General features: G+C 49.9%; 2 protein-coding genes across 11 annotated transcripts in view; one reads left to right on the forward strand and one right to left on the reverse strand.

The window, feature by feature from the left end:
- Positions 1–12,338, forward strand: part of LOXL2 (lysyl oxidase like 2) — a 121,263-nt gene extending 108,925 nt beyond the window's left edge. The window contains exons 11-14 of one of the 2 annotated variants that reach the window (XM_049865242.1): positions 5,305–5,420; positions 6,640–6,776; positions 10,336–10,447; positions 11,203–12,338. In XM_049865242.1, the coding sequence (XP_049721199.1) occupies positions 5,305–5,420; positions 6,640–6,776; positions 10,336–10,447; positions 11,203–11,282 (445 nt within the window). In that variant the 3' untranslated portion in view covers positions 11,283–12,338. Of the gene's footprint in view, positions 1–3,384; positions 3,457–5,304; positions 5,421–6,639; positions 6,777–10,335; positions 10,448–11,202 lie in introns of those variants that run through there. The other variant, XM_049865243.1, reaches the window with a different exon arrangement.
- Positions 1–22,910, reverse strand: part of R3HCC1 (R3H domain and coiled-coil containing 1) — a 56,810-nt gene extending 33,900 nt beyond the window's left edge. The window contains exons 1-8 of one of the 9 annotated variants that reach the window (XM_049865249.1): positions 22,567–22,910; positions 22,102–22,229; positions 21,342–21,479; positions 20,046–20,637; positions 18,066–18,238; positions 16,630–16,700; positions 15,138–15,233; positions 4,361–4,565 (exon numbers count right to left, since the gene is read on the reverse strand). In XM_049865249.1, coding sequence (XP_049721206.1) covers positions 4,462–4,565; positions 15,138–15,233; positions 16,630–16,700; positions 18,066–18,238; positions 20,046–20,637; positions 21,342–21,479; positions 22,102–22,229; positions 22,567–22,647 — 1,383 coding nt within the window. In that variant the 5' untranslated portion in view covers positions 22,648–22,910 and the 3' untranslated portion in view covers positions 4,361–4,461. Of the gene's footprint in view, positions 1–2,212; positions 4,566–13,363; positions 14,617–15,137; positions 15,234–16,629; positions 16,701–18,065; positions 18,239–20,045; positions 20,638–21,341; positions 21,480–22,101; positions 22,230–22,566 lie in introns of those variants that run through there. The other 8 variants (XM_049865248.1, XM_049865247.1, XM_049865245.1 and 5 more) reach the window with 8 other exon arrangements.
- Positions 22,911–25,591: the final 2,681 nt, after the last annotated feature.

Consider the following 25,591-nt stretch of genomic DNA (forward strand, 5'->3'; position numbering starts at 1 on the left):
GCAGTATCAGTCTCACCTGAGAGCCTGAGAAATGCTGAATCCCAGGGCCTGCTGCAGACCTATGAATCAGAGTCTGCATTTTAACAGGGTCCCCAGGTGACTGCATGGTAAAGTCTAGGCTCTGGCCTAGATGACCTCTAGACTTCCTTCCTGCTCCAAGATGCAGTGACCACTGTAGGGGGAGAACTAACACTTACTCACCCCCTTCTCAGTGCAGGCCCATCTCCTAGTCCTCATTTTACAGGTGAGGAAATGGAGGCTCAGAGTTTATGCAGCTTGCCCAGGGATACACAAGAAGCTGCAGAGCAGGGATCCCGACTTGGGCCTGTCTGACTCTGAAGTACGTCCTTTCTCTTATCTCTGCTGAATCTTAATCAGAAATCCATCTTTGGCTGCTTTTTCATGTCACAACTTTTCTTAGTCAAATTCCAGTCAGTTTGGGGAGACAGTTGTTCAACGAGTTTCAAAAGAAAGGACCGTGATATAATTCCGGGGTTGGGGGGGGGCTGTTTTTCTTTTTTGATTATTATCTGCATTTTCTGAAAGCCCTAATTAGCTAAAGAATTTTTGGCCTCTATATAGAAGCATGTCAGTCTTCAGGATGTAAGTCAAAGAGTAAAATTAAAGTCATGACAATACTGGTGCCTGATCTCCTTTAGGGAAGATATGTGTTGAAGCCCTGGGTCTGCAGGGGCTAACACTGCCTATGGGTCTATAAGTAGAAGATAATTGGATCTCTGCCCTACATATGGTGGTCCCCCCAGAGATTGCATGGTAGATGTGCCCTTGGGACATATACTTATGTCCTCGCCAAAGACACTCCTCTAAGAATAGTCGCATGGTGACATCATTGAAGGGCTTTTTCTGGTCCGGAGCCCTGGGGACACTGACCCCCACCCCCTCCCTGTGGTCTGTTTCTTTGCTTACAGATGTTCCAGTCAATGACTTGGGAGGAATGAGTAGGAGGGAACATGGTTAGGCCTATGTCCCTTTAAGCCTCCCCCTCCTGGGCCACATCACTGAGAAACTATGGCCATAAGATCCATGGGTAAGAGGACCACCTGGCCTCCAGAGCTCCAGGTGATTTCTCCAGGCTCTGTGGGAGGACCTTTCAACAGGGCTTCTGGCTCCAAACCTCTGAGTCCCTTTGGGAGTCATGAGAGCCGACCCTTCCTCCCCTCAGAAAAAAAAAAAAAAAAACAAAAACTGGAAGACTTACCATACTATTTCAGCAGATCCACAGACACTCTGGAGCCATCTGTGCAGCTCACTTTGAGAACCGCTGGCTCAAATTAGTGCGAATGGGAAAAAATCTTATTTCCAATTTAGTTCATGTGACAATGAAGAACAGAGCTGTGTTCTTTGAAAGCTCTAAGATGAAACACAAAGACTGATACTCTTGAGAGTTTCCTAGCCAACCAGAAATAGAATAAAATGTCCTCAGAGTCATTGTCGTTCATATGCATCGTGGCCCTTGGTTGATGATCTTGGTGGTCCTCTTGCTTCTTGTGCCCAAGGGCTGGGGCACACCTGTCACAGTCTTTGACAGGGGCCAAAAAAAGCTGGGTGCAGATCCTCACCAGGGTTCAGGGCAGCCCTGCCCCTCCTGGCTCTCTGCCACTGGAGCTCCAGAGGCTCAGCCCATCCCTCCTTGGGAAGCCCTGGGTGAGGACATGGGAAGCAGGGAGGCAGAGGCTCCAGCCCGAGGTAGCAGCCTCCCTCTGAGTCTCAGGAAGATGCCAGCACTGCTGCAAACAGGAGACTTCTGCCTGCTCTACCCTAACTCCTCCAGGTGCTGAGCAGCCCCCTGGAGGGGCAAAGCCAATTTGAGGCCCTGATCACATCTGTGGGGCTTTGTTCCTCCCTGGGGGCTCCTAGCACATGGGAATGTTGGGCAGAGCAAGCAGAAGGGCCCTGACCCTGTGTGGCAGCACTCCTGGAAGTGGAAAACATGCTTGGTGTTCTCTGGAAGAGCTGAGGGGGATGAGAGCATTGCCCCAGCCTCAGCAGAGCACTGGCCAGAAATATCCATTCCAGAGGCACCAGCAGGCATGTTGGGTATGGGACACGTGGCAGGCATGTGGCTGGGGCTGCTCAGCAAGTTTTAATGTGTCAGAGTCAAACTAAGCACCATACGGTTTTCAGTGGCTGATTTTTCTAAAGTAGATCACCAGGCCTTTCTTTCAAGGTGCCTCTGGGTGGACTGGAATCTTCGACCTTTCACTTAGGAGCTGAACACGTTAACTGTTTACACCACCCAGGAACTCTATGGGAAAAGATACAGAGCAAAAAAATCTCCACAAAGTACACCTATTCTTTAATTAAAAGTTTTATTTAGGCTCTCAAAGACCTAAGATAAAAAAGAATAAGCCAAACCCTGCCCCCGCATCTTTCTCTGAACTAGCTTTTTTTGTTATCCAACACCTCCTGCCTCCTCTGGTACTATCAGAATAATGACTTCTGTGTTCCCTTTATCTAGTTTAGAATGACCCCAATAAGTGTCAGGCTAGTCACTCTCTTTTTAGTGTTCTGGAATTTCTTTCCAAGTCTGTGTTTCCTTTCCTGTGCCCCATGGATCAGGCCTTCTCTTAGACTTCATAAAGTTAGGACACCTCAGCCTGGAAAGAGGAAGTGTACCTTCATCATCAGGACATTCCCTTCCATCTTCCCAGGAGTCAGTCTTTATTCCCTGGGGTGTGCGTGGAGAAATAAGGGTGCTCCCAGGCTCTCCACCCAGCCAACTGGGAGCAAGACATGGCCCCCGTGATGTCCACATTTGCCTGAGAGGAGCCCCCTGAGAGGGGCTCCAGGACAGAAGCTAGCTAAAATAGGCTCCAAACCAGCTGTTTCCTGCCCAATGTTCACAGAAGGAAAAATTGAAGAGCCAGGGAAGAATTTTTTCAATCAGGCCTACAGGAGGCAGGAGGAACGGGACAACGTCAGCCTTACAACAGTCCCTCTGTGGACTCCGTCTGAATTCTGTTTAGACAACGAAACATAAACCTGTTTCTCTTCAGTCTTTCCAGTCAGTAAACATGGTAACATAAGCCCCTCTCTGAATGATGCAGACATTTTTTAGGCAGTGAGTCAGACCTCATGTCTCATCTTGCTCCTTCAAGAAGCCAAAATAGATGCTTTCAAAGTCATCACCTCAACTGCCACAAAATGCCTCCTTGTGATTATTCTCAGTGAGCCCCTGGCCCAGAACCATCTTACCCAGAAACATGAGTGACCTGGGGAAAGCCCAACTTAGGAGCTTCTGGTATTATTTTTAGCAGAAACACACACAGGAGGAAGAAAAATAAGCCTCTAATTGCCTCTCAGAAAACCTATCCTTTTAATTCCCCTCTTCCCTCTGCACTCTGCTCCCATATATGGGGGTAGGGAGCCCGCAACAACCGCATGAGGCCTGGGAGGTGAGGAAGCTAACGCTGGCCTGGGAAGAACAGGAGTAATAAGAATGAAGAAAAGGTTGACAGGAACTGAGTACTCCCTCCATTACAAGCCATGCATCAGGTATTTTGTTTGATGTTTCTCATTCGATCTTTAGAACGCCCCTAAGACTGGGTAATATTATGCCCTCTTTACTGAGAAGGAAACCTAGATCACACGTATACCAAACAAGTGACTGCTCCCCATGCCTTGATACCTTGTTCTTCAGTTTTCCTGTTTTTCAAATGTTCAAATGACAGAGACGAGTGTGCTTGAATAGTTGCAGATGCTTGTGACACACACGTTGCAGCTTTAGGCTCAGGCTAAAGAAAGCCTGGTTCCTTCAGCCCTGGGCCTGCCCCAGGCCCGCTGAGAGGTTCAGGAAGGCCCCCCAGCACCACACGGCAGCCATGTTCCCCCTTGTTTATTCCGAACCAAACCCCGGCATCTGTTCTCAATTCCACACAAGTGAAGAGATGGGACATTATTATGTAAACTATCTGCCAGATGAAGAGTGCTGGGTTGCACAAGTCCTCTCCCTCCTCTTTTCCTTTCCAGAGCCCCCAAGGGACGCACCTCCTTACTCTAGGACTTTGTGTCTCTCTCTGAGAATGACTCACATCACCTTCCCATAGGGCTTCAAGCGTTGTCTTTTCCCTCATTTTATTTACTCAGTGCAAGGAACATGGACTTCCTGCTGCTCACTAGGCTGTCTGCCCAGCTGCTGGGCTGACCTGCACTCTCCAGGGCCCCAGAGGGGAGCTGCAGGCTCCTTAGCTCAGCTAAGATCCTCTCTGCTGTCTGTCACTAGTGTGCACTGTCTCATATTCAGCATTGTCTTAGTTATCAAGTGCTGCTATAACAGAAATACCACAAGTGGGTGGCTTTAACAAAGAAAAGTTTATTCTCTCACACTCCAGTAGGCCAGAAGTCCTAATTCAAGGCGCCAGCTCCTGGGGAAGGCTTTCTCGCTCTGTCGGCTCTGCAGGAGGGTCCTTGTCATCAGTCTTCCCTTGGTCTGGGAGCATCTCAGTGCAGGAACCCCAGGTCCAAAGGACGCGCTCTGCTCCCAGTGCTGTTTTCTTGATGGTAGGAGGTCCCCAACTCTGCTTGCTTCCCTTTCCATTTTAGCTCTTAAGAGATAAAAGGTGGTGCAGGCCACACCCCAGGGAAACTCCCTTTACATTGGATCAGGGATGTGACCTGGTAAGGGTGTTACAATCCCACCCTAATCATCTTTAACATAAAATTATAATCACAAAATGGAGGACAACCACACAATACTGGAAATCACAGCCCAGCCAAATTGATAACCCAGATTTTTGGGGAGACATAATTCAATCTATGACAAGCATAGTTGCCCATTTATTAATGTTTTTCTTCTCACCTCTCCCTCTTACTCCATATATCCCTCCTCTTCCTTTTGCTTCCCTTTCTACCATATTCCCACTTTTAAAAAGTTTAAGAAGACATTGAAATTTGATTTTTATTAACCTGAAGAAAGTTTGCAAAGTAGTCATGGGCTGTGAGTTGCAATTTAGAGCTGAAGAAACATCCCTGCTTATTAAAAGTAATAGTTTAATTTATTGAGTTTATGGTATACCAGGCCCTGTGCTATTCAGTTTATTCCCACTTAGCTGATGAGAGAACTTAGGTGAAGTAGCCTATCTGATTCCAGAGCCCACTCACTTAAGCACCACCTTCACCAGCTTCTGCTTGTCTTCCCTTTCCCCATGCTTCTGTGGCCCACCCCTCTTGCGGCCTGGCCACTTTCTGGACCATGGTGCTCTAGGTGTTCCCGAAGGCACACTGCCAGCTAGGGCAGCAGTTGCTCCAGAAACTGACCTCTCAGGCCCGTTCTCTCCCTCCCAGGCACTACCACAGCATGGAAGTGTTCACCCACTACGACCTGTTGAACCTCAATGGCACCAAAGTAGCAGAGGGCCACAAAGCCAGCTTCTGCTTGGAGGACACAGAGTGTGAAGGAGGTATGTCTGTGGGCAGGGGGGGTGGGACCTTGAGGGGAACTCCAATGCCCCCTCCATGCCCATCTAGCTCAGAGCCCAGACCTGACTCTAGACTTTGTCACCCTGGCCCTGGGTACCATTCACTCTCCACATGAGTTTTCTGTACTCTGGGCCTTTATTTGCCCAACTGTAGAGAGAAGGATCGCTGAGGCCTTCCATGGCTACAGCTTGGGGCTGTAGGGTATGGGAAGGGCTGGTTACAAAAGATCCCCCAGAGTTGTGTTGATGGAAACTGGTAGTCTACATGGTCTCCAGGGTAAGGGCCAAACCCTTTAGCCTCATACATATACCCCTCACTATCTGGCTCCCAGAAACCTTTCTTCTCATATATTCCACTGCCATTTGACCCATACCCCACCTGGCTCTTCAAGTTCAAGCTTAAATGACCCCCCACTGAGGTTCTCAGACTCTTCCAGGCCAGGACAGCACTCTGCTCACACCTCTAGTAGGGCCTCTTGCCTGCATTGTGATGACATGTTTGCCATCCTCATGTACTGAAAAGCAGACACATGGATTCCTCTTGGTGTACCCAACACCTAGAATACTGCCCCAATATAGTAGCCTCCCCAAAAATGTGTATTTAATTAGTTAGTCATTGGAGCAGTCCACCACTGACCTGCTGCAAAATCAAATAGCAAAAGGTTTTTGAGCGCCTACTACGTGCCAGACAGCATGCTGACCCAGTAAGGGTCACAGATAAATCAGACATGAACCTATGCTCGAATTGCTGATAGTCCAGAGGAGGGAGACCAAAGAACACTCACATTAAGCTAAATAATAAACATAAGAGCTTTCCCAGATAAACACACAATTAATTCCCAAGCTAATGGCATAGAAAATAAGTGTCAGGATTTCACAGAAAGGCCGGGGTGTAGACTAAAGTCGTCAGGGAAGGCTCCAGGGAGTAGGGGAGACTTAAACCAGGCCTGAGGCGATGGAGGATGGGTGGGAATCAAAGGGGTGCGTTCCATTTAAATCAGAGCAGATCATAAATTCACATAGGCTGGGTCAGGCTGCCGAGCCCAGATGAAGCCGAGGTTGGGGGCTTGGGGCCCAGGAACAGCACACAGAGCAGGATGGTTCGGGCACTCTGGGAGAGGGGAGGCATGGAGCAGAGGAAGGAGTGTTGATGGTGAGGCTGAGGGTAGATGGTGACGGCTTCCTGCCACCCCGCCTGCAGACATCCAGAAGAGTTATGAGTGTGCCAACTTTGGTGAGCAGGGCATCACCATGGGCTGCTGGGACATGTACCGCCACGACATTGACTGCCAGTGGATCGACATCACCGATGTGCCCCCTGGAGAATACCTGTTCCAGGTGAGGGGGTGGGGAGGGGATCCAGGCCCCTGCTGATGGGAGGATTTCCTGTTGGTGTTGAGACTAGGGCATGGAGGCAGACTATCTAAAGTGTCCTTCCCCCGACACTTACACCCAAAGACCATCCAGGGCAATCAGGTAACCTAAGTGTGTGAGGGATGCAGAGGCGTAACTAGGGTATGGCTGGTATTGCACTGGCCCTGGAAGTGTGGCACCACTGAGCACTTTCTATTAACTGAGTGTGGCCAGCGGTATATCTGTGGAAAGCGGATCCTATGGCAAACATGGAGTCGTGGTGGCACAGTAGTAAAGAGCTTGGCTGCTAACCAAAAGGTCAGCCGGTTCAAATCCACCAGCCGCTCTTTGGGAACGCTATGGGACAGTTCTCCTCTGTCTATAGGGTTGCTCTGAGTCAGAACCAACTTGCTGGCACCTAACAACAATGGCAAGCACTGAAATCATGCCCCTGTCCAAACACCTGACGCCCCTCTTTTAGATTACTTTAATATCAGCGCAAAAATAGAAGTTAAGTTCATTAATATTTTAATTAACACATTACCATGCTTGATCAAGGATGTTGGGCCATACTGGGTTAACAAACTACTCAGTGGTGCCTCACACCCAGGGCTGGTGCAATACCCTAGATAGGCCACCGGAGGCATGAGGGTTGTGAGAAATAGGGAGTGGCAGGGCCAGTGGGGAACTAGGTAGCCTAAGACATTTGCATTTAATTCAGTTAGCACCTGATGCTTGCAAATTAAAATGCATCTGCCAGCCGGATTTGGTCATCAGGCCAGGAATTTGTTCCCTGGAGTCTAAGGCAACCCCCACCTTTTACCTTTTTTTGAGCTGCATTCTCACCTCCACCCTAATGTCTGCAGTGCCTTCACCCTGCCCTGGGTCTGTGCTGTCCCAGCGGAAAGTAATTGCGTAAGGAGCCATTATTCTCAAGTGTTTGTGAGTAGCTTCTCCCAGGAATATTTGCCTCACAAGAGATCTGCAGAGAGGCCAATCCTCAATGCAAAGACATGAATCTATAATGGCAGAATGTCAAACATGAGACAGCCTGAGTGCCTGTTTTTGTGGGGACATCTAAGGGCTTCCACATAGACTGTCCAGGTGGAAAGCCAGCCCTGGGAGAAACCCAGGGTACTTTGGCCTGCCACCTTCCTATAAGCAGCTGCATGCTCCTGCCAGGGCCCCTCATTGGTGAGAGGTGATTCTAAGGGGCACCAGGGGCTCCGTATTCCGAGTGTCTCTCCCTCCTGATGCAGGTGTGCATTTCTGCCGCTGGTGGCTTCAGTCCACCCTCTCATCCTGTCCCACATTCCCACCCATCTTGCTTTCAGCCTTGCCCAGTTGGGTGGCAAAGTGGGTGACCAGAAGTGTGTCATTCTGCTTTGAAAGCTTTCCCTAAGTGGCATTCAGCCAGCTCGGGGCCAGGGCCTTGGTCCCCACCCTCCAGAGAGCCCTCTGAAGAAGCAACACCTGCAGAGAACTGACCACAGCAGGACTTTGGAAGGTTTCCCTGGCAATTTCAGAGCCTGGAAATCAGACAGCCAAGACATTTCCACCCACAAGCCCAGAACCGCAGACTTGGAGAGCCCCAACCAAAGAGCAGTGCGCTCTTTATTTTAAAAAATGAAAATCCATGTCTCTGTACACGTAGGCAGCACATGGCACTTTACATTTGAGGCCTGCTATCACTTTTCTGGGTGGCTGCATACCACTGTGTATTTTAACAAACGCTATCTACTTAATAACTATGATTTATTGAATATTTGTGATGCGTCAGGCACTGCCTAGCCTTTATAAATGCATTCTCAGTTAATCCCCCAAAGAAGGGGGCATTACTAATATCTTTATTTCACTGCCAGTCAAACCCAAGTCACCTCAACTCTACATTGTATGTTCTGTACCCCTAAACTCTACAATTAGCTCATTAACATATTAGGGGCATGCTAATACCTCTGATTAATCTAAAAGAGTATCTCCCTTGTGACAGACATGGAGCTGTAGACGTGTGAAGGCCCTGGCCTGGAAACTCGCTGATGCTTCTCGGTTCCCAAGTGAACCCAGGCCACTGGCCTCATCACAGAGATCCCTCATCACAGAGATCAGTACCGGTGATGGAATGGGAGGAACAAGCCGGCCAAGGAGGACGGGTGTTCCAGGCAGAGGGCCTTGTGAGCAAAGGCTCAGAGGCAGGGCTGAATTTGTTACTAGCTTCCTGGTGACCCTTTCTTTACCCTCATTCTCATCATCCTGGGTTCACAGCAGATCTTTCTTCTAAGAAACTAAAACCACTTCTCACAGATCCTCATGAGAGCCAAAGTATATGAGGATTGGATGGGACAGAGAAGACCATATATTTCAGCCCCTCTGCCCCACATCCCTGACAGCACCTAACAACAACAATCCCTGCCCCAAGTCAGTCAAGCTGGTCCTGGTAGCTCCGGGACACAGCCCTTGTTGCCCACTGTCCTGAGGCCTAGGATAGTTGTCTGCCCTGTGCTATGATGTGCTGGAGGGCAGGGAGGGACAACGAGGGCTGCTACATAGAAAAGAGGTCAAAGAAAAGTAAGGCTATCCCAGAGTGGGACATTTATTTACCTGCGTTAGCTGAAGAGACAGGGCCACAAGTGGGACACAGCTCCCATAGGTCTGACAAGCAGGGCCAGACGCACGCCACCCCCAGGACACAGGACTTGAGCCCTGCTGGCCTGTTTCCTACAGCATCTCTTTGGTCAGGCCAGCCTGCCAGCCGAAAAGTCATGGGTAGGCCCTTCTGAAGGCAAAGGTCCTATGAGCTGCAAACCTAAAGAATGTTCTTTAACTAGCAGCCTGCCCCCCTTTCCTCCCCCATCACAGCCTTCCAAAGGACAAGGCAGGGTCCTCTGAGGAAAGGCCTGTCGTGTGTGTCCTCCACACCTTCGCCCCAGCCCCCACTACAGCTTTTGTTTCTTCACCCTCCCACCTCCCTCCCCGCCACCCGCCTTTGTCTTCTTCTAGGTTCCTTACCCCAAATTTCCCCTTCTCTGTCCCCTCACAGAAACCTTCTCAAAATGATAGCCCTTTCTATTCCTGCTTCTTTGGGATACGACCTCTTAGCTGGGGATGTGAGAAGGAAGGATGTGGAAGGGGGACACAGTCTCCACAATAGTCCCAGACCCCAACTCCTGCCTCTCCACCAACCTCAAGCCTCCCAGAGCACCCAGGAGAGGGTAGTCCCCTTTTTAAGGCCCACTCTTGGTAGAGTTGTATGTGTGTGTGTGTGTAGATTACATCTACAGAGAAACAGACAGAGATCCACAGAGGTCTCACTCCTCCAAGCCATGCTCATCTCTGCCTCCCCCAAGGACTTTATCAGGACCCACACACTCCCCTCTGGCCAGTCCTGTCCTTAGTTGCTCTTGGATTACTGTATCTGCCATGCTCCCCTTTTATGAGGTCACTTGGGTTCTGGAAGCTGGTATGCTGTCTTGGCAGAGCCCCAGGCCTAGGGTGGAGGATGGTTGAGGGGGGAATCAACAGCTTCCTCCAACTTGCTCCTCTGCAGGTTGTCATCAACCCCAACTATGAGGTTGCAGAATCTGACTACACCAACAACATCATGAAGTGCAAGGCCCGCTACGATGGCCACCGCATCTGGATGTACAACTGCCACATAGGTAAGGCCCCTCCCTTCCTTCCCAGGGCTGCCTCTACCCCTGGGAGGCCCACCTTGTCCCTCCCCACAGCCCACGCTCCAGGAAGCAGGCAAGAGCTGCCCTACTTTCTCGAGGAGCCAGAGGCAGCTTCCTAATTTGTGCAAAGCTTGGGGAATGGAGCCAGCATCTCATTTCCACGTTCAGGAATGAAGCTATGGACACAGAAGGCCGGGAGGGGGACTGAGTTTTCATGGCCCGCTCTGGCCAAGTAGAGAGAGATGGCCCAGAGCAGACCCCAAAGCCATGTAAGGGCTGGAACTGAGGTCACCAACTCATTATGCTTCTGACCTCAAAATCGTGGGCATCAGCAATTTATGGGTTCCATCTATCAGGTTTTTCTCTGTCAAAAACCAGAGGTCACTTCCAAGTCTCCAATAAAGAAACTTTTTCTGTGGATTATACAACTCAGGGAACAAAAGGGAAAAGCAGAACTTTCTCTTCTGTAGGAAAAGTCATAGACCTCACTCTTGGTGAAGATAAAAAATGAAATGCACTGTATTTATTCATTCATTCACTCAACTTTTACAGAGCACCTGGTAGGCGCCTGGTCCTAGAGAGGCTGAGTGCCTAGTCCCTGCCCTGTGGCTCACACAGTGGCAGCCCCAGCTGGCAGACTGGTGGAGGGGGCTCAAGAGCTCTCTGGGGCCAACTGCTCTGGCCTGGGCAAGGACCAAGTATCTAGTTTGCCAAACTCTTCTCCATTTCCCACCCCTCAGGTGGTTCCTACAGTGAAGAAACGGAAAAGAAGTTTGAACAATTCAATGGACTCATAACTAACCAGGTCTCCACACGGTAGAGGATCATCCATGGTCACTACCTATCTTCAGGCCACACCGCATCTTCCCCAGGACTTTCCCAACAACTGCAGTCTGACCAACCAACCACAGCATTCCCCCTCGCTTGCCCAGACCCCACCCTGTCTCGACCCCCTGCAGTCATGTCCAAGCTCAGGAGGAAGGGGATGCTCCTGGCTTTGGCTGGGTGTTGCCTGATGTTTGGTGCCTGAGAAGCTCTAGGGCCTGGGGCTGAGCTGGTCCACAGGGTGTGGGCAGCACCACAGGCGCCAAGAGCTAGTCTGGCCTAGGACCCCTGGTGCACAGTTTCAGCCACTGACTCTGGTTGTCATCAGCATGTCCCATCCAAGCCACAGTCCATCCTGAGTCTGACACCACCAGCTCACCACAGATAGTGACATCTATGAGGCCATTTTCTTAAGATACATGTTGGCAAATGTGAGCTTATCAACCCCAATAGTGGTCAGGCTGAACCCCACATCTCCTCCTCGTAGGTCTTTTCCAGCAAACTTGAATCTCTCAACCTCTCTTTCAATTAAACAAACTGCCTCTACTCTAGTTTATCATAGCCACACATATAATGCTGCCACATGGTTTCTCATTAGGTCAGTTCAGCCTTGGTGCTTCTCCCCTTGCCCTTTTATTTTTAAAGATACCATTATTATATTTTCACAGACTTGGAAACACAAAGTAATTTAGTGGCATTTAATAGGGGTGGATTAACCAGTAAGCATGGTATGTGCTGGCTTACAGTAAGCAAGGTACACATGGGCTTGTATGAAATAGTGCACTACAGATTAGTAAGTAAGCACAATTAAGCCCATGCTTACCTTGCTTATTGGGTAATCCACCCTGGGGCATATGGGCCTTTGGAAGTATGGCTCAAAAGAAAAATCAATGCACCTGTGTAAGTGACTTGTCTTTCTGTTGTTCCAATTCTGTGGGTAACAAATTCAACGGTGCTATAACCAGGGTCAGGGTGATGAGGACACTCACCAAACGCCATGTGTCATCACAGACACTTACACATACTTGAAACCTCAAATAAAAGATTTATGATATGCATCTTGTATTTCATTTGAACCACTGTACCCAGCCACTGAGTAGCAGGGTTCCTGTGTTCTCTCAGCAACTGCCTAGTTTCAGATACCCTTTGTCAACTTATGGTTTCACCCTGCAGTGACCTGGGCACCTAAGTCCCCTACAGTCCAGTGTGGCCACCAAAAAAAAAAAAACCATTGCTGTCAAGTCAATTCTGACTCATGGCGACCCCACATGCTATGTGCTACAGAGTAGAACTCCCATAGAGTTTTCTTGGCTATAAGCTTTATGGAAGATCTCCAAGCCTTTCTTCTGCGGTACCATTGGTTCGAGGCACCAACCTTTAGAATAGTTGTTGTGTGCTGCCAAGTCGATTCCAACTCACAGTAACCCTATATGACAGAGTAGAACTGTCCCACAGGGTTTCTTAGGCTGTAATCTTTATGGAAGCAGATCACCAGGTCTTTTCTCACGTGCACAAACTATTTGTGCCACCCAGGGACCTAATGTGGCCACAAGAGCCCTCACTCAATACAGACTACAAAAGGAGCAACTCCTGGCCTCTGAGAACAGTCTAAGGAGATGACCAAAAAATACACAAACACAACTAATAGCCTTTTAGAACCATGGTTTTTTAAAGAAACTTGTCACAGAGTAGGGAGAGGTCAATCCTGTCCACCTGTCTTCTTTCTAGCACCCTTGGGGAGAGAAATCAGGATAGGATACTCTAACTCTGACCTACAGACAGGATATTTATTGTTCCCAAGAAGTCTAGGACAAAGGCCAAGTTACCATCTATGAGAGTATGGGCGCCCTCAGCAGGCTTCCTCCGAACAGTAGCTGTTAGGACCAGATGGGACATCTGCACTGAGACAATCACAGATGTCTCCTAAAAAGGCAGAAAGAAGGGCTCCGAGGCAAGAGAGTAGTGACACAGAATGTGCAAGTCAGCAGCCAGGAGGGTGGAGGGCCCAGAAGCAGCCGTTCTCCCCCAGATGTGGGGGTCCCCACTAGTGTCAAGAACCTGCTAAGCCATATACCACATACGCATATACCCACTGAGGGGCCTACAATGACCTCAAAGTGCCAGCCAGAGCCGCCTCAGCCCAATGCTACCCAAAGCAGGAGATGAGGGCACTGTGACCCTGTCCCACAAAGATGTGAGGAACCAAACTCAGCACGCATTTCAGATTTCACCTATTGGCTTTGTTCATGTTTATTTCTGCAAGGAGCCTTCTGTAACCAGGACTGACAGGTACCACTAGGACCAGCCCAAAGGGTTAGGGCCATTAGCCCACAGCTGCTGTGCAGCACAGGACGGCAGGCTGGGACACCCAAGTTGTTAGGGGAGACTGTGCAGGTGTCACAGAAGACGTGCAACCTACACCCAAAAAACTGGACAGGTCCTGTGCAAAAAATGACCTGCCAAGCTCCCAGAAGCAGCTTTTTCTTTAGCAGCCCCAGGCTAAAATAGATTGGACAGCACCCCCTAGTGTCCCATGGCAAACCATCACACTTGGAAGCAATCACATTACAACTTTGAAGTTTTTATTTTTCTTCAACTTCTAGAATTAGACCAAACTAAAGCCCACCACGCCCCACAGTGGGATTCCAACAATCATTCTGGCCTGCACAGGGCTGTTGTAGTGTCTGTAAAGGCTTTTGGTGTTGGGCACCAAGTTAGTGCTTGGGGCGTGCATCCAGGCTTGGGGGCCTCACTGCCTCAGGGCAGGAGATTCTCAACCCCGGGCCGCTCTCTCTTTTTGTGTTGGAGCCCCAGGGCCCGGGCCACCAGCCTCCGGGCCACCGCTGTGTTTGTCTGTGGTCTCTCCTTTGCCAGCTGCAGGAGCTCTAAAAGGAAAGTGCCAAGGGGCAGGGATGTGAATTCAAGGCCATGGCTGTGGCCATCAGCCAACCCCTAATGTTATGTGTGTGGGGCCTCAGGCCCAGCTGTGCCCATGGTGGGATGAGATGTTAGTGAGTGGGGGCCCACTTGGGGGCTCCAGGCTTTACCTGCTCCTGGCTCCCTATGGAACCTCACCCAATCCTCTCACCACCTCTGCACCCTGCTTCTCCATCTGTAAAATGGGAATGGGGAGGGGTTAACCCTGTCCACCTCCCTGCTTTCTAGTGCCTTCTGTGAGGAAAATCAAATCAGGATGGAATTCTCTGAGCCAGATAAAGGATATTTACTGTTGCCAGCAAGCCTGGGACAAAGGCCAAGGTACCATTCACAGAAGCATGGATGCCCTGTGTAGCCACAGAAAACTAGCCTCTGAAAACATCCTTCATGGCCTGTGGAAGGAGCAGAGGGAAGGGGAAGAAACTAACACTTGTGTGCCCATCACCATAGCAGGCAGGTCTCCATGCTATTTCATCCAATCCTCCCTCTTTCAGATCTGCTTATTGCACAGATAAACAAACCAACTCACAGACATTAACTGACCTGCTGTAGGTCAATTTAAATAAGTGACAGAGCCGGGATCATAGCCAGGGCTGACCCCAAGGCCCAAGCTCCTCTCACTCTACCCCTGGCCCTACAGCAGAAAGGCCCAGCTTTCCCTGAGCATACCCACAGAGGGCGTGTGCGGGAAAGCAACACCACGAACAGGCTGCAGACACCACTCCCTGAAGGGCCCTCATTTTTGGCACCCCCAGGCCCTCTGGGGAGTGGAACTGGCTGCAGCCCAGGGGTCCCCAAGAGCCGAGACATGTGGAAGTAGGGAATGAATCAGAAGGGGAAGACCCACCGTGCCCAAACCAAACCCACTCACACTCTCACACCCTCCTCAGCCAGAAAACCCCAGCTTCCTTACTTGGTCTCTGCAAGGCTTTGAGCTTTGACTGCTTGGTTCCCTGTGTGAGGGGCCGGATCTTGAGCAATGAGAAATCCCTGGACAGGGCTTCGGCAGCTATGGAAAGAAAGCAGATCTGAAGACATCCTCTTCTGCGTGAGGCCCCCTCAGGACCCAGAAGCACAGGTGCCACCCAAAACATGCAGCCCATTCACGCTCAGGGACAGGCTGCTCTGACACCACTCCGGCTGGGCCAGAGACACCACCACACACTGCTCCTGTCTCCCAGAGCCTGCAGGGGGTGCCGTGCTCTCAGATGGGAAAGCCTGTGCAGAGTTACCACACCCCGACCTGTGCTGGTCAGGGGCCGCACCAGTGAGGCTACACTTCTGACACCAGGAGAGGTGGTGCCCTGTCTTCTGAAGTGCAGGACTTTCCAGTCTACCTTTGTTCACCAAGCCAAGACCCTCTGGAAACAGGCACTCACTGCCCTGAGTTATGCCTTCAGAGCTGCATTCGGGCTACTGACAGAACACTGCGTGTCAGAGCAGCAAGGGGCCCAGGTCCCACACACCCACCACCTTACAGATGAGGAACCTGAAGTCGGGGTAGTTTGTGGCAGAGCCAAGGAGGGAGCCAGGGCCCATCCCTCCCCGTACTCATTCTTCCCGCCGCACCGTGCAGCCTCTGACCTCCTCTCCTTCCCTTCTCTTCAGGGGGCTCCCTCTGGAGTTTGAGCTCCCACCCCACCCCATTCCCCACTGCTCCCTAAATACTGCCTCCCACTTCTCTGAAACTTCAGGCCTTCCGGATGACCAGACCCACACCAGCCAGGGCTGCCCGCAGCTCTGGTGTTCAGAAGGTTGTGGTTCTAAGAAGCCAAGTGTGGGGGTGGGGGGTGTGATTATTTGTAAATACCCCCAAAGTGAACAGTGATGTGGCAGTGCAGCAGACCCTGGGCAGCCCAGGAAAAGTGGCTGAAGAAGGGGAGGAACACCGGGGTTACAGTCAAGAGGCCTGGGTGATGTCCTTGGCTTTCACACCATAACCTTGAACAGACCACTGACGTCCTAGGAATCTTAAGTCTCATCTGTGAAATGGGGGTGATCTGGCCTACGTCTTCAAGCCATCATGAAAACTGAATGAGAATGCATTAGTGTGAAGCACAGTGTCAGTATTTGAATGCTTCCAATGCTTTAATATGTGGAAATAGCCAGGGCTTGGCCCATGACAAGTGCTCAGTAAATGTCACCTAAATCCACCCCTTGAAACTGAAGGCACAAACATAAATACGGAAAGCTAAGGATTTATTACGGTGAGCTTCTGGGGCTACACCCCTCTGCTCCCACTGGGCCTTCAGGACTAGGCTGGCAGGGAGCAGAGCCCCGTAAGCCCTCCTGGACAAGTTAGCCTGCACTCTGGAGATGGACAATCCTCGTCCAGGGAAACAGATTCTCCCTGGGTACCAAGGGCCCATCCCCTCTCAGTGGTGGCCAGAGGAAGGGCACATTACCTGAGGCCAGGCAGGGAAAGATGCCAAGAGCATGAGTGTCATCCACCCACTGGATCTTGAAGCCCTTCTCTCTGTGCGGGTAGAGGAGACACAGTGGTGATGACAGCAAATGGCCAAGCCCTTTCCTCTTAGAATCCTAAAGGGAAGTTCCCTCCAATCCGCAATCCCCAAACATTAGGAGTCCAAGACAAGTTCCAGCCTCCTCAGGAGAAGGAGATAATCACTGGCTGCAAACTTTCTCTATTTGCTTCAGAAAGACAAATGTCACTCCTGTTAGTATGTCATGTGAGACCCTGATTCCTAGGACTAAAGAAGCTGGGACTTGAAGAGCTGGGACAGGACAATGCCAAGGACAAAGGGGCTCCTCACAGGCACTCCCACCACCAGGCCAAGGGCATGGGGTCTGAGGCTGCAGATGAAGTGTTTATGTGGTGGTGGGAAAAGGAGACAGGACTGAAATGAGAGCATGTGTGGTACTGTTCCTGGTACACTTTCACTCCTATTGTTCAGCACGGTATCACTGACTCTGGGGCCCATGACAGGCCAAAAGCAGCTCTGGGTCTCCATTTGGCTCCTTTGGGGGCACTGCCCTTCCTGGCTGAGGAAGTCACCAGGGTCCCCAGTCCAGACACACCTTCAGGGGTAGAGAGAAGAACTTCTCATGCCCCACCCAGCTGCCCCTCCAGTTGCCCCTCAGCTGAGGCTTAGGGAGGGCCAGGGAAGGCTGTTTGAGAAGCAAAGTCAGAAAAAACAGCCATGAAGAAGGGGGAAGGGGGAGTTTAAAAATCTAAGTAGGAAGGGGAAATGGAGAAAGGAAAAAGAGAATGAAAAAAGAAAAGAAACGGGGAGAAAAAAACGAGGTTAGAGTCAAAGGAATTTGGGGAAACAGAGAAAGGCAGACTTGTGTCTCAATCCATTCCTGCCAGCCCCCATCACCACGCTGTCTCAGCCCCACTTGAGCTGCTCAAGTCGAGTTCACTCAGAAATAGCACCAGGCAGAGATGGCCCTGTCTGCTACATGACTGACTGGCTGGGACGTAGAGCAAAGGGAGGTGGGTGGGTGGGCTGCCCACCGCCCCCATGAGATCCAGGATTTCCCTGGGTCCCAGCAGGCGTGTGTACAAGTAGGAGGGCAGGACAGAGGTTGCTGCTGTGACAGCAGGACCAGGTCTAGGGCCTTGGGAACGTCCACAACCAAAAAACCAGATCTCCTCTTCCCCATGGTCACGGCCAGTGGGCTGAACTGCTCAGGAGTATGGAGCCCAAAGCAAGCATGTCTACTTGCTGCCTTTCTTTCTAGCTCACTAGGCAGGGAAGGAAATGAGGAGGGTGGAGAGAGGGAAAACAAGCCCCCAACCCTGAAAAGATTTTCTAACTCTTCCCCAAAGGCAAGCACCCTGCCCCTGCTATCCCCCCGAAGCACTGCTGGCACTCACTGGAACTCAGAAAATGCTGCCAACAGGTCCTCTGTCTTGAGAGCTGGTTCAAAGCCATAGATCTCCACCACGTGGCCCAGGTCCTTCTCTCCAGGCAGCCCCTCTACAAAGGAGGTTGTGTCCACATAGATCTTCTCTATCTCGATTTCCTTCTCAGTCAGGTTGTCTGTTATCTGGGAGAAATCAGACCCTTTAGCAAGGAGAGCTCTGACACACATGGCTCCAAACAACTGGTGCCAAAACCAAACACAGAAATTCTGTAGGCTTCTGAGTCGGTGGGAAGGAGGGTCAAGGGTAGCTTTCCACGGGAGCCCTACCAGGCAGGGACCTAAGAAATGATGGCAGACTGAGCTGATCAAGAAGCATGAGGGAACTTACTTGTGTGGCGTCCCCACTGGGTGATTCGCACTTACGTACACTATGTTTCATATAATCCTCCAAACTATATAGATCCGTTTTACAGACAGGAAAACTGATGGCCTAAGAAGTAAGTGATTTGCCCAAAGTTACACAGTCTGTAAGAGCCAGAGCTAGGCAAGTCCAGGATCTTTCCTCCCCTCATTAACAATGTGATATTAAACAAGTCTTGCTGGTCTCCATTCCTCATCCATAAAACAGCAATAAAAGACGTCTATGGAAGCAGCAGTCAAGAAATCAAAGGACGCATTGCATTGGGCAAATCTGCTGCAAGAGACCTCTTCAAAGTGTTGAAGAGCAAAGATGTCACCTTGAAGACTAAGGTGCACCTGACCCAAGCCATGGTATTTTCAATCATATCATATGCATGTGAAAGCTGGACAATGAATAAGGAAGACTGAAGAAGAGTTGACGCCTTTGAATTGTGGTGTTGGCAAAGAATACGGAATATACCATTGACTGCCAAAAGAACGAACAAATCTGTCTTGGAAGAAGTGCGGCCAGGATGCTCCTTAGAGGCAAGGATGGCGAGACTGCATCTTACATACTCTAGCCATGTTGTCAGGAGGGATCAGTCCCTGGAGAAGGACATCATGCTTGGCAGAGTACAGGGTCAGCGGAAAAGAGGAAGACCCTCAACAAGGTGGATTGACACAGTGGCTGCAACAATGAGCTGTTTTGTTCTGTTGTGCATATGGTCGCTATGAGTCAGAATCAACTCGATGGCACCTAACCACCACCACCCTCCCAACCTAACAGCAAAGCCAGTCTCTGGGGCAGATACACAGTGCCAAGGAGATTAGATTAGTATGACAAAGCTTCAAGCAGAAAAGTAATTTTCATGACCAATGTTTGTGCCAGTAGTCTCTGACTTATGACATATTCGAGTTACGGCAAAAGACCGTCTGTTTTTTTTTATTTTGTACATCTTATTGTTAGTGATATGTACTATATACAATGTAGTATCACGTAATTTGCTGATGTTCTCATTCTCATGTCAACCCCCAAAGACAAATAAAGATTGGATTTATAAAAATACTGATAATAAAAGGTAATACCAATGAAAACTTAAAAAAAAAAAAAAAAGTTTTGACTTCCACTGGAACCAACTTAGGATGGGAGTCTTCGGAACTGAAGCCCAGCATAAGTCCGGGACTACCTGTAGTGCCCTGTGAAGCACTTCCACGTACATTCTCTCTGTCACCCTGTGAAGCATGTATGTATGTACTATGATTGTTAACTGCTTTTTTTCAGTGAGGAAGCTGAAACTTAGAAAAGCAAAATGACTTCTCCATGCTCAGATAGCACCTAAGTAGTTGGTCTGGGACCCAAATCCACAAATCCACGCCTCCTGACTCCATATCCTGAGTCTCTTTCTCCTCCACTATGTAAGTCCTGACTCTTCCGGCAAAGTCCCCACGCTCCTCCCCCATGTTTCCTAACGGTGCCCTGCCTGCCTGGCACATTCCCACCCCTCCACGTCATGACCCTTTGTTCCATCCACCCACAGCCACACCCACCTCACTTCCGCCCTCCCTTTTCTGGGCTTAAGAGCCTCATCACCTCCTGCAGCAGCTCACTATAATCGTCCTCAGAGTAGCTGCCATGGCCCTCCTCTTCCTTCTCCTCCTCCACTGTTGCCACGCTCCTCTCCAGCTGACTCTCATTCCCCTCTACCAGGTTCAGCTGTAGGCTCGACTCAAGCTGTTCGGCCACCTCCAACCCATCTCCTTCTCCTGAGCGACTCTCAGGCCCCGGGGCCTCAATGCCAACTGGGTCTGGCAGTGGATCATTCTCACAACTTTGGCCCGGGCCCGTTAGGTTCTCTGTTGCCTGGGCTATCAACAGAGGGAGTCCCTGATCAGAGTTGCGGTCCCCAGCACCAACATCTCTGGGCTCTTCTGGGATGCCATCAGCTGGAGCCTCTCCCTTGAGCCCTGGGGCAGGGGTTTGTGCCCCTTCTTCGTGCATGCGCAGCACCCGGGGCACATATAAAGCCTGGTCGGGCTTGCGTCCGCGATGCCACCGGCCAGCCCGTGCCCCTCGGGGACCAGCAGCCGCTCCCTGGTTTGAGTTGGGCCGAGGACCATGGTACTTGCCAGGATGGGAGGTAGGAGGGCGGCAGGGGCCAGAGAGGCCATCTGAATTGGGTAGCCTGGAGCAGGAGGAGAAAATTAGAGTGCTGATTAGGCCCAAAGGGAAATGGTTTACTAGAGCCACCTCTCATTTAAGCAAGTGAGGCACTCAGGTCGGCATTAAGCCAAAATGACCCTCGAAAATCCCTTAGAAAGGCATCTTGTCAGAGGCTGAATGCCATGTCTCAGTAAGTCCAAAGCATCCAGTTCTGTCTCCCCACCTTCCTCGGTTATAAACTGAATTAGAGATAGCCAATCTTTGGCTAAGCACCAGGTGAGGGAGCATTTAGGGACTATGTTAGTAGGAAAACATGTCATTTTAAACACTAGGGTTATTGTCATTACGATAAGATGCTCATCCTGCAAGATCCCCATGGAGACCGAGGTGACTAAAATAAGCAGATCCGCTGCTCCCATTCCATGGTCTCTCTGGGCATAAGCTCCCTGACAGGAAGGTGGGCAGACTCACCCTCGCTACTTAAATTCTGTCCCTCTCTCTCTTTTCTGCCCAGGTGTATAGTTGAACGTGAGTCAGTGAATGCCACAAGCAATGCACGTCTACTCCACTGCAAAAGGCAACATTCAACTTTAAGCAACTAGGCTGGGAATAGAAGCAGCAGCTTAGGGGTCCAGGCCCTGGTTCCTGACAAGCTATTCCCTCCCTAACCACCCACAATGAATGGCTGAGGGCCCTCCAAGGCGATAGGATACAAAGGATACACACCTGATGTCCAGGTGACAGATGACTGTCCTCCTCCTCCAGCCCTCCCCAACAGAGAAGCTGCTCAAGAGATCAAAATTCTCTGCTGTTCTATGGATCAGGTACCGGAGGCGACTGGAGAGCGGGGGGAAAAGAAGTACCCTGGAAAGGGACCAGAAAGAGCACTGTGCAGAGGCGTAAGGTCCAGCCCCTAGGGCCTAACCCCTACCAGGTCCACCCCCAGTTTAAAGGTGACTTAACACTAGGCTCCTTTTACCCCCTTGGGTCTCAGGCCAACTCAAGGCCCTGGGCATAGTGGTCATCACAGCAAGGATTCACTGGGAGTTATTGGCCCCACCCCCATTCCGGGGCTGGGTCCCTTCACTGTCACCAGCATCTGTCACTTATCTCTGCAACAACATTAGTATTTTATTTATGAGAAAACAGAGACCCACAAAGATGAAATAACTTGTCCAAAGTTACAAACATAGTAAAATTCTAGATTCTTCCTTTGAGCAGAGGTGGGTCTGATTCCAAAGCCTGCTCTGTATTTTTTTTTTTTCCATGACAGCATACTGAGAGTTACCAAGAAACGATGCAGTTGAGAGAGGCCAGAGAGATCTACTAGGACAAAATGTCAAGGTGTGAGCCAGCTGCAAGCCAGTTATCTTGGGGGCATCACTGGGGAGGAGGACCCAGGTGGCTCTGGGCGAGCCCTGCCCTTCCTAGCGGCAAAGCGGGCGCAGGCAGCCGCAGCCCCTCCACCGCCCTCATGCCAGCTTACTTTGACAGCTGCTTCTGCAGCATAAAGCGGTCCAGCTCCTCCTGAATGCGGTGGACAAAGTCATTTTCGGCTGCAGAAAGGAAAACACCGTCCAAGCAAAGAAGGGCCAGGGTGACAGGTGAGAGAGCCTGTGGGAAGGTGGACAGCGCCCAGGATCAGCGCACAGATCCCTGGCCCAACCACAACCCCGCAATGTCGGCGCTAAACAGGCCTGAGAGACCACCTGGTCCAACGTCGACTCTCTCGCAAGTGAGGAAACGAGCTCAAAGGAGGGGAAGTGCCTTGCCCAGGGTCCCCCGGGCAAGCAAGTCAACAGAAGGGAAAGGGAGCGATCTCCTGGCTCCTACTTCCGTGCTCTTTCCACTGCACCGCCCACTCCAGTGCTAAGGGATGGTATCCGAGCCGGGGGCTCACGGGCTCTCAAGCTGCCGCCTGGGACGGGGGCAGGGGAGTAGGGTCGACCACCTCGAACCGCCCGACGCACGGGCGGGTGCAGGAACCCGGGGTCCTGGAGGCTTGGCGCCCCGACACTGAGCGCGGTGCCATCGGAAGGCGGGCAGGACCTGTCCGCGCGGGCTCCCACCCTGGGCGGCGGAGGCGGGACGGGGGTCCGGGCGGGGCTGCCTTGGGCCTTCCCCGCGTGGGCCGGACGCCGCGCACGGGAAGAGGGGATAGCCCGCGGGCGGCCGGCGGACTGCGACCGAGTCACGCCTCCCCGGCCCCGGAGCGAGAGGGGCCTGGGCCGGCGTGGAGCCGGACCCGGAGCGGGGAGGACCTGCTCCCCAGCCCGCCCGCCGGCCCCCGGCTCTACTCACCTCGGCCGCACTGCCGCGTCGCCGCTTCCCTAAGGGTCCCCAGAAGCCTGCGCGCCTCGCGCGCCGGAGGAAAGACCCCGCCCCCGGCGGAGGCGCAGCGCCACCGCGCGGACTGGGGGAGGCATCGCAAGGACAACTTAGAAATTGGAGAGGGAGTGTTCCTGTCATCTACCGGGAGCCAGCACCTACCACTTATCCCCACAAGGACATGACTAAGTATTTAATTCTGAGAAAACAGTGACCCAGAAAGATGAAATAACTTGCCAAAAGTTACAAAGATATTAAATTCTAGATTCTTGCTTTGAGAGGAAGTGGATCTGATTCCAAATCCATCTCTTTTCCATGACCACATACAGTCTCCTAATATCAATTAAGTTGAGCAAACACTTTTCAGTAGCTATCATACGCTAGGTAGTTGGTGTATCAGATTTTCCAATCCACTGGTCCCCCCCACTAGGGTCATAACAGAGGAATAAAGAGGAAGGAAGTTTCTTAGCACCCTTTGCCCATGACGGCCCTTCGTTCTCCCCAGTGGTGGATCCTGCAGAGAGGCCGACTGCACATTACGGGGTCATTCACAAGGGGTATGAGCCTTGTGAGTAACTGGACTGGGTAGCCACTAGCACAGTGATTTTTAGGATATCAAATGTTATTACCTCGCTCCATACAGAAATAACTTTAGCACCTACCTTAAAGATGACTTGAATTTCTTACCATCAAACAGCCTGTGGGATAGGCGATTATAATCTAGGAGACCAAGGTTGAAATCCTCTGTTCCCTGAAAGGTGTTAAACTATAAGCCTTTGATCATCCTGAATCCAGAAGCCCATAGCAAAGCAGGACCCTGAACTAATAGCATTTAAGACATGTGTTTTGGTACAAAGGGGGACATTCTGAGTGAACTCTATCAGTAGGGTATGAGCGGGGATGGAGGCAGAGGAGCTAACTGAGAGAAGAGGCTTAGGAAAGGAGAAGTGAAGAAAATTAAGATGTGTTTTGCCCTTTTGTAATTCTTCCCAGAGCACTTCTAAACATGATGATGGTATTATACCACATTTACAAAAACAAGCTTCCCAGATTTCCACCAAAAGAATAAAAAGCACCTAGAATAAAGAATAAAGATGAGGAGTCCTGATGGCACAATAACTAAGCATTCAGTTGCTAACTGAAAGTTTGACAATTCAAACCCGCACCCCACCCCCAACAGCTCAGCAGGAGAAAAGACCTGACGATATGCTCCCATAAAGATTACAGCCTAGGAAACCCTGTTGAACACTCGTGGCACACAACAACAACAGGATAAAGACAAAACCAGGTGCAAAGAGAATCTGGGGAGCCAAGTCACACGTCTCTTTTCAAAGCATGGTTGCAAGGAGAGATTCTGAAACATGACAAGTCCTCATGATGCCACCCGAAGGGACATCCAACCCCTGGGAATGAAGTCATCATAATAAAACTGAAAACTAAAGGCAAAGAAAAAATCTTGAAAGCATCCAGAAAAAAAAATAAAATACCTTACCTATACGGGAAAGACAATTCAAATGACAGCAGATTTCTTACCAGAAATCACGAGGCCAGAAATAAGTAGCAAAACATTTTTCAAGTGCTGAAAAAGAAAGGAACTGTCAACCCAGAATTCTATACCCAGTGAAAACACCATTCACAAATGAAGTGAAAATCAAGACACTCTCAGATGAAGGAAAACTAGAACAATCTGTCACCAGTTGTCCTAGCCTGAAAAATAGTGAAAGGAAGTTCTCTAAATAGAAAGGAAACAATAAAAGAATCTTAGAATATCAAGAAGAAAGAAACACCACAGTAAGCAAAACTATGGGAAAATAGATTTCCTTCTTCTTTTGAGCCTTCTAAATTATATTTGACTGTTGAAGCAAAAATTGTAACACTGTCTGATGTCATTCAAAATATATATAGAAGAAATATTTAAGACAATTATAGTATAAGTGGGGGAGGATAAAGGGACATAAAGGGAGTTTTACCACTCAAATTTATGAAATGACTGTACCAGTAGATTGTGATAAGTTATGTGATACCCAGAACCATCACTAAAAAAGCCATATAAAAAGATACACTCAAAAACACTATATAAATAAATCAAAGCAGAATTCTTAAAAACATCCAAATAAACCACAGGAAGCTAGGAAAAAGAAAACAGAGAGCAAACTTTTTTAAAAAAATGGCAGATTTATGCCCTAAAGTATCTGTAATTACCCTAAATATTAATGGTCTAATTACTCCAGTTAAAACACAGAGATTGGCAGAGTCAATTTATAAAAAGAACGTGATTGAATTATATGCTGCATAAAAGAAACTTCAAATATAACAATATGGGCAGACTGAAAGTAAAAGAATGAAAAAAGATATAGCATGCAAATAATTAAAGGAGAAGGAGTGGCTAGATTAGTACTGGATAAAGAAGACTTTAAAGCAAAAGGAATTACCAGAGACAGATAAGGACTTAATATAACAAAAAAATGGTCAATACAAAAGGAAAACACAGCAGCTCTTACTGTGCATGTACCAAACAGCAGAGCTGCAAAATATGTGAAGCAAAAATTGATAGAGCTGAAACGAGTAATAGACAAATCCACAATTATAGATGGCAATTTCAACACCCCTGAGTCGGAATCGACTTGACGACAGTGGGTTTGGTTTTG

Source organism: Elephas maximus, chromosome 22 (genome assembly GCF_024166365.1).
Source record: "Elephas maximus indicus isolate mEleMax1 chromosome 22, mEleMax1 primary haplotype, whole genome shotgun sequence".
Lineage (NCBI taxonomy): Eukaryota > Metazoa > Chordata > Mammalia > Proboscidea > Elephantidae > Elephas > Elephas maximus.